At 39.6% G+C, this 9,252-nt stretch overlaps 1 protein-coding gene across 2 annotated transcripts; it reads left to right on the forward strand.

The window, feature by feature from the left end:
- Positions 1-2,648: 2,648 nt before the first annotated feature.
- LOC132513919 (small integral membrane protein 20-like) lies at positions 2,649-2,880 on the forward strand. Of its 2 annotated transcripts, none has more exons than XM_060138563.1 (2): positions 2,649-2,757; positions 2,867-2,880. In XM_060138563.1, exons 1-2 carry the CDS (start codon positions 2,649-2,651, stop codon positions 2,878-2,880), a joined length of 123 nt encoding a protein of 40 aa, XP_059994546.1. The 2 variants fall into 2 exon arrangements, with proteins under 2 accessions (XP_059994546.1, XP_059994545.1); XM_060138562.1 differs by having other exon boundaries at positions 2,649-2,752; positions 2,808-2,880.
- The last annotated feature ends 6,372 nt before the right edge of the window (positions 2,881-9,252 follow it).

Below are 9,252 nucleotides of genomic sequence, written 5' to 3' on the forward strand. Positions count from 1 at the left end.
AAAAAACGTAGAACAGATGCACAAAAGATAATCAGAAATAGAGCTTACCGGGCTTCCCTGGTGGCGCAGTGGTTGAGAGTCCGCCTGCCGATGCGGGGGACGCGGGTTCGTGCCCCGGTCCAGAAAGATCCCACATGCCGCGGAGCGGCTGGGCCCGTGAGCCATGGCTGCTGAGCCTGCGCGTCAGGAGCCTGTGCTCCGCAACGGGAGACGGCACAACAGTGAGAGGCCCGCGTACCGCAAAAAAAAAAAAAAAAAGAAAAAGAAAAAAAGAAATGGAGCTTACCACTACAGAAAAATAACCTATTTACAAAGATAGGAAAAAGAATCAATGGAAATACAAAACAACCAGAAAACAGTAAGATGGCATTAATAAATTCTTACCTACAAACAACGACTCTAAATATGTGGATTGAATTCACCAATCAAAAGGCACAGAGTGACTGGATGGAATTTTTTTTTTTTAAATCAAGACCCAACCAAATGCTGCCTACAAGAAACTCACTTCAACTTTAAGGACACACATAGACTCAAAGTGAAGGGATAGAAAAATATATTTCATAAGTGGAAAACAAAAGAAAGCAGAGGTAGTTACACTCCTATCAAACAATGTACACTTGAAGCCCAAAGTGGTAACAAGAGACAAAGAAAGTCATTATATAATGATAAAGGGGTCAATCATCAAGAAAATGTAAGTCATAAATATCTATGTACACAACATCACAGCACATAAATGTATTAAGCAAATACTAACAGATCTGAATGGAGAAATAGACAACAATACAATAATAGTAAGGGACTTCAATATCCCACTTTCAGCAATGGATAGGTCATCCAGAAAGGAAACCAAGAAGGACACATTGGACTTGAAACACACATTAGACCAAATGGACTTAACAGGCATTTGTAAAATATTCCATCCAACAGCAGCAAAACACACATTTTTTTTCAAGTGCACATGTAACATTTTCCAGAAGAGATCAACTGATAGTACTCAAAACAAGTCTAGCAAATTTAAGAAGATCGAAATCATACCAGGTATGTTTTCCAACCACACTGGTATGAAACTAGACGTCACAAGAAGAAAGCTGGAAAATCTACGAATATGTGGAAATTAAACGACGACTCCTGAACAGCCTTGGGTCAAAAAAGCAATTTAAAAAAATCTCTCAAAATAAATGGAAATAGAAATACAACATACCAAAACCTATGGGATGCTAAAAAAGCAGTCCTGAGAGCAAAGTTTAAAGTGATAAATGCATATATTAAGAAAACAGATCTCAAATAAACAACTTTACACTTCAAGGAACTAGAAAAAGAACAAACTAAGCCCAAAATTAGCAGAAGGAAGGAAATTACAAACATCAGAGTGGAAATAGAGACCAGAAAAACAAAAGAAAAAAAATGAAACTAAGAACTGATTGTTTGAAAAGATAAACAAAACTGACAAACCTTTAAGTAGACCAAGAAAAGAAGACTCAACATCAGAAATCAAAGAGAAGACATCCCAACCGATACTACAGAAATACAAAGAATTATAAGAGACTACTACGAATAATTATATGCTGGATAATTAGCTAACCTAGAAGAAGAAATGGATGAATTCCTACAAATATACAACCTTGCACCAAGACTGAATCATGAAGAAATAGGTAATTTGAACAGACCAAGTAAGGAGATTGAATAACTAATGAAAAATTTCCCAACACAGGGACTTCCCTGGTGGCGCAGTGGTTAAGAACCTGCCTGCCAATGCAGGGGACACGGGTTCGAGCCCTGATCCGGGAAGATTCCACATGCTGCAGAGCAACTAAGCCCGTGCACCACAACTACTGAGCCTGCACTCTAAAGCCCGTGAGCCACAACTACTGAGCCCGTGTGCTGCAACTACTGAGCCCGTGTGCTGCAACTACTGAAGTCCACGCACCTAGAGCCCGTCCTCCACAACAGGAGAAGCCACTGCAATGAGAAGCCCATGCACCACAACAAAGAGTAGCCCCTGCTCACTGCTACTAGAGAAAGCCCACACACAACAACAAAGACCCAATGCAGCCAAAAATAATAAATAAAATAAATTTACATAAAAAAATATTTTCCCAATACAGAAAACCTCAGGATCAAATGGCTTTACTGGCGAATTCTATCAAAATTTTAAAGTAGAATTAATACCAATCTTTCTCAAACTCTTCCAAAAACAAAAACAAAAATCCCCCCAAAATTAACAAATAAAGAGGGAATACTTCCAAAATTATTTTGTCAGACCAGCATTATCCTGATATCAAAGTCAAGTAAAGACACTACAATAAAACTATAGATCCATATCCCAATAAATATAGATGCAAAAATTCGTGACAAAATAATAGCAAACCAACTCTGTAACACCTAAATAGGATTATATACCACAACCAAGTGGAATTTACCCCTGGGATGCAAGGCTAGTTCAACATATGTAAATCAATAAATGTCATATACCACTTTAATAGAATGAAAGGTAAAAATCGTATGATCATTTTGTTAGATGCAGAAAAAGTATTTGACAAAATGTAACATCCTTTCATGATTAAAAAAAAAAACTCAAGAAATTGGGTATATAAAGAACATATCTCAGAGGGCTGCTCCACAGGTCAGGGAGGCCACCAGCTGGAGCCATGACCCCGAACCTGCGCACCGCGCTCGTTTTCAGCGGCTTCATCTCCCTGATCGGTGCCGCCTTCTACCCCATCTACTTCCAGCCCCTAATGCGGCTGGAGGAATACCATGGGGAAACTGAGGCTCAGCAAGGTTGTTCAACATGCCCAAGGACACACAGCTAAGAAGGAACAAGCCATAAATCGAGCTGGTATTGTCCAAGACATGCAGCCACCAGGGTTAAAAGTGTGATCGGATCCATTTGGCAGGAAATGAAAAGGCTATCACTTATTGCAGCAAGTACAATAAATCACCTGGCTAAAGAACAATGGCTGGGGAAGAAAACTCTAGAAGGCTATAAAGAAGAGTACTGTGCACCAGGATTAATTCCCTTCTTAAGTATCAAAAAGAACCCTGAAACAAATCACACCATTACAAAGGTTTTCATGACTTGGTTTCCTTTCTAAAAATGCAGTTTTCTCACCCAGCTGGGTTTGGAGGTGATCTACTTATTATTCAGTCTCTACCTCTTACCCAACTGAGCTGTGATATGAATACAAGCAACCAGTAGACTTGGGAAGATCCTAGTCTGTTTTGCCATCTTCCAAATAAGAAGTTTCAGTGAAAAACCACTATACTGAGCAGCCTCATAGGGCTCTTTGAAAATGTTAAAGTTCATAAAACTCTTTGAGGACAAGAATAAACAGTTCAACTCAACTATATCATAGGGTTGCTGCATGTTGAAAAATAAATAAATATGAAGCAAATCAAACTAAATGGGTATGCATGCCTAGTAGAAATGATGTTGAATTAACTGAAGTGAAAATGTGAATATTAAAATGATTTCTTTTTACTTCAAAAAAAAGAACATATCTCAACATAATAAAAATCATATGAGACAAGACTGTAGCTGACATCATAACTCAAGGGTGCAAAGCTAAAAACTTTTCCTTTAAGATCAGGAAAAAAACAAGGGAGCCCATTCTCACCACTCTTATTGAACATAGTACTGGAAGTCCTAGCTAGAGCAACTAGGCAAGACAAAGAAATAAGAGGCATCTAAATCAGAAAGGAAGAAGTCAATTGCTGTTATTTACAGATGATATGACAGAAAGGCCTACACACTCAACCAAAATAATGGTTGGAATTAACCAATAAATTCAATAAAGTTGCAGGATATAAAATCAACACATAGAAATCAGTTTTTATACACTAACAGTGTAACATCTGAAAGAGAAACAAAAGTATCCCACTCATAATAGCATCAAAAACAGTACTTAGGAAAAGATTTAATCAAGGAAATAAAAGATCTGTACATTGAAAACTATGAGACTTTGAAGATATTGAAAAAGACAAAAGGAAAACATCCTGTGTTCATAGATCAGAAGAATTAATATTGTTAAAATGTCTATACTACTCAAAGTCATCTATAGATTCAATACATTCCCCATCAAAATTCCAATGGCATTTTTCAAAGAAATAGAAAAAAATTCTAAAATTTGCATGAACTACCAAAGACCCCGAATAGCCAGGAGGTCAATAGTGGAAGCCCCACACATCCTGGTTTCAAACTATACTATAAAGCTACAGTAATTTAAACAAATGGTCCTGGCATAAAAATACACACTTTGAGCAATGTAACAAAATAAAGCCCAGAAATAAAGTCCCGCATTTACAGTCAACTAATATTTGACAAAGGAGCCAAAAACACTCAATGGGGAAAGGATAGTTTATTTAACAATGGGTTTGGGAAAACTGGATAACCATGTGCAGAAAAATCAAATAAAAATACTGTATATCATTTATGTTGAAAATCTAAAAAAGCCAAACTTGTAAAATCAGAGAGTAAAACGGTGGTTACCAAGGGCTGGGGAGCAGGAGAATTAGGGAGATGTTAACGGTACAAACTTCCGAAGAGTAGATAAATAAGTCTTGGAGATCTAATGCACAGCATAGTGATTACAGTCAACAGTATTGTATTATAAACTTCAAAGTTGCTAAGAGGTAAGTTGTTAACTGTTCCCACCACAAAAAAGAATTATCATGTGATGTAATAGAGGTGTTCGCTAACACTATGGTGTTAATCATAATACTATATGTAAATGTATTAAATCAACACATACATCTTAAATTTATATAATGTTATATCAATTATATCTCAATAATAAACTTTTTAAAATTAAGAAATTATAGAAGCCTACTCTTTGAAATATTCGTGTTTATTCATTAGTATACATTACTAATGCAAATTTTATTTTTGCATCCTGAGGCAGTCCTTGAAAGCATAATACATTTTTTTAAAAGTCTATGTGGCCCAGGGACTTCCCTGGTGGTCCAGTGGTTAAGACTCCGAGCTCCCAATGCAGGGGGCCCAGGTTTGATCCCTGGTCAGGGAACTAGATCCCACATGCATGCCGCAAGCAAGATTATACACGCGGAAACGAAAATCCCACGTGCTGCAACTAAGACCCGGTGCAGCCAAATAGATAAATAAATATTAAAAAAAAAAAAGTCTATGTGGCCCATGCAGTGACTTGTGTTACTAATGGAGAAGATCCAAAGGAAACATTCTGATGGGCGATAGCTTCTGCAGCTAGTATGTATTTGCCTTTCATGAAAAACCAAACCAGCGTCAGGACCCCTGACGAAGGTTGGAATTGCTTGCTTAGTATTCTCAGGCAGTACTTGCATCGGTGAATACGGGCAGGGAAAATTTGAAGGGCCCATCATCAAAGCAGATTGTTTCTTCTGCTCTAGTCATGCAGGGAATATTTTCAAAGTGGGTATGGAGTTCTACTGGGGTCAATGTTGGAGTTTTTATTGTTCACCAGCTATATGTGCCTTTAAAAATACCGTCACCCCAGAAAATGGTGAGTCTTACTTTGCGCTGATGTTCAAGTACCTGGTACTGGTTGTTCTGAGGCTCAAGTTTATCCCATCTTTTACTCCACTTGGTTCAGCCTCAGAACACACAGGGGTCTTCCAATGACTCTTTTGGCTGAAGCTATATAGTAGTTAGCTTTTACTATGTAACATACTATTGCAAAACTCTGGCTTAGAGCCCACATTTATTTAGCTCAGGATAGGGTGAGTCGGCTGAATGATTCTGGGCTGGGCTGCCTTGGTCCACCTTGCCTGAGTTCACCCATGCACCACTCATGCTGGCAGATGGATGATCTAGAAGATGACCTCACTTTTACATCTGGCAGGTGGATGGGGGTTGGCTGGGGTGCTATGGAAGTGACTGGGCTCTAATGTGACTTATTGATTTAACAATCAATTTATTTATTTAACAGTAAATTACAATGTGATTTATTGTCCTCAGCAGGCCAGCTCAGGCTTCTCCACAGGGCAATCATAGGGTTCTATGAGGTACCAGAGGGGGCAAGCCCCAATGTGCAAGCACTCTTCAAACCTTTGATTGCCTCAGATGTTTTCAGGTCCCCTTGGCCAAAGCAAGTCACATGGTCAACCCAGATTCAAGGGGCAGATAAGACTACCCCTTGTGAAGGGAGGAAAATAATTATGGCCATGTTTGCAATCCACCACAGCTAGTTTAAACTGGTTCCCTATAGTTTGTGATCAACTACTGATAAAAACTGTTTTTAATTTTAATTAATTAATTTTTTTGGCCACGCCACACGGCTCATGGGATCTTAGTTCCCTGACCCGGGCCCTCGGCAGTGAGAGCACAGAGTCCTAACCACTAGACCGCCAGGGAAGTCCCTATTTTTAATTTTTAAAGTGTTAATGTGGAATGTTTTTATAATCATGTCTCGGCACAACGATCACATAACTAATCAGGCAAACTTTACAAGAAACACATTTGAAATTGATAAACCAACAGTGGCTTCAAACCAATCTCCTACCAGCATTTTAACAGGGTAATCCCATTTTGGACTTTACGTAGGATATTTAATGATCTTGGAAACTCACATTGTATATATAGATACACATTTTGTGTGCTGAAACTACTTCCTTTGTAAATTTAGTCAGTAATACTCCCAAGTGCTTTTCTGCTAGTAGGCAAAGAGGGACAGTTCTAGAAACTGCTGTTTGTGAAGACAACAGCTCACACATCCTGCTGCAAAAGAGAGCAGTTTTGATTACTTTGTCACACTTGGTGTATGTTTTACCAGAAATGCTGGAGGCGTAAATTTGAAACCCCTCCCAAAGTGGTAGAAGTGGCTCAGCACATATTAATCTTCCAGCTCAATAAAACATTCCTATTTCCTCAAGCAGTGATGAGGCCATCTGGAGCCCAGAATGACCAGACAAATGGGCAGTTATCGGTTACTACTGCTTCTCAAGGAACATTAACCAAAATGTCCTTTTAAAGTAAAGCACCTGGACCTATTTATCACTGTTTAACAACTTGAAGGGGGTTGCGTCTTAACCAGAGGACTGCATTAGATGCTGAGGATGCATGGAAAAGAAATTCAACAAGGAGAGAAATGACTGTCAGCATCTCTCCTTCTCCAAGACTTAGAACTCTGTCAGTGTCATGGGTGGCAAAAAATCCCCAATCCATGTTTCTGTGTTTTAGAGTCTTTTCGAATTTTCAAAATAAGGTGAAAAGTTGCCCCTAGATTAGATTCTTCAGAAACATAGGTAATTTCATGGACGCTGAGCCTTTTCCTGACCCACTCAAACACACACATACACACACACTCACACAGATCTGACCCAACTCCTGAATGAACCCTGACTTCTAAGAGGCCTCCTCATCCAGCCCCTGACCCCCCAGAATTGACGGTTCCTTCCTGAGGACCACTACTGAATCCCGAAGGCTCTTAAGCAGTGGCATGACATCTCAGGTTCATGTTTAGAAAACCGTTAGAGCAGCAGGATTGGGACAATTAGTTTTTGCTGTGTAAAACCATGAACCGCACAGAGGCTTAAAGAAACAATCACTTCATTGCTCATGATTCTGTGGGCAAAGCAAAGCACATGGCCAAACCCTGAGCCCGTGCACGTAGGGACCAGTTAAAGGTGTGGATACAAACTGGGGACCGTCGCTGCAGCCATCTACTGCAGAGGGGTTCATTATTTCATCTGTGAGTTCCTTCAAAACTTGTGGATGCATTTTCTATGGCCCTAGTGATTTTTTTTTTTTTTAATGTGAGAGATGATGAGGCTTTAAACAAGGCTCATGAGAAGGGTAATCAGGGGACAGGAAAGTATGTATGTTCTGTTTTGATTTCTATTTATGTTTAAATTGACTTCAATGTATGCTAATTTTTCCACTGGGAAGAGTTCAGTGTTTTACAAACCAAGAGAATTCATCCTGTAGACTTAATATTTCTATAAAGTAATCATGATCACAATGTATGATCCCCTAGAACCTCACGCTGTTTCTAGATCTACAACCAGAGAAGTACCCATTTAAATTTATTTTTTGGTTTACAAGTTAGTTCTCTACATTAAGGAGACCACTTAATCAATTACTTCAAGTATAAAAGAAACAAATTCTTGTTCTTTTGGTCAATATTTTTATCTCTTCAAAGTGCTCTAATTATTCATTCATTCCAAAAATAGTTACTTAGCTTATTATGTGCAAGGAACACAGTGCCATGTAAGATATGGTTTTCCCATTTGCTATCCCCTCCCTATCCCAGGCTTATTCATTCAGCACATATCTACTGAGTATATTTTATATGCCAAACGCAATTATAACTGCATATCAAACTCACACATTCAATCAACAAATATGTACTGTCAGTTACGTGCCAGGCACTATGCTAGACAGAGCTCCAAGGGTGAGCAAAGCTCAGCACTCTTTACTTTCTGTAGTTTACAGTGGACTTGGGAATACAGACATTGATCTGAAAAATCACACAAACGTCAGTATATTCAATCACAAAATGACATGAGAAAAGCACAATAAAGGAAAAGAAAAGCCTGCACTAGGGAGCCACAGAAGGCTTTCCTAAGTGATGCCTGAGCTGAGATTAGAGGTCTGGGAAGAGCCAGTGGGGGAACAAGAGAAGAAGAATCCAGGGCAAAAGCCACAGCACACAAAAAGCCTCAGTGGCTGGAGTGACCAGAACTGAAGGAAGGGAGGGGTAGAGAGACTGAGGTGAGAAGTTGTGGAGATGAGACTCGAGGTGGCTGATGGGAGATGTTTCCTGCTGTTGAAACTGAGAAGGATCCTGTGGGACCCTCCTGGGTACAAAAAGCTTTTCTGTGTTCCCCATTTCTTATTTGCAGGAAAAGGGCTTCAGCCCCCTAGACCTTCCCTGCGCTTCAAAGGGCAGGTGCAAACAGTTGCTAATCAGGGAAGGGAGGGAACGCAGAAACAAAGGAGGAGCAGTCACGAAACAATAATGACAAATAAAAGACATGCGGCCACCATTATGGTATCATACAGAGTAGCTTCATCACCCCCACGATTTCCTGTGCTTCATCTTTTCATCCTCCTCTACCCTCCCCCCAAACCTCACTCACCCCATATAAGGAACCAACTTACCACCCCCCAACCCGGGAGCAAGCAAGGGCACCTGTTACTTGTTTTCCCTCCCTCCATGAGTCCCAATTAAGCCTTGCCTGAAAAAAAGAAACAATAGCGCAGAGATGGGGCAGTGTCCTTGGTTCCTCCTCAAGGAATACACTTAACAGTATATC

This window comes from Lagenorhynchus albirostris, chromosome X (assembly GCF_949774975.1).
Source record: "Lagenorhynchus albirostris chromosome X, mLagAlb1.1, whole genome shotgun sequence".
NCBI classification, from domain to species: domain Eukaryota; kingdom Metazoa; phylum Chordata; class Mammalia; order Artiodactyla; family Delphinidae; genus Lagenorhynchus; species Lagenorhynchus albirostris.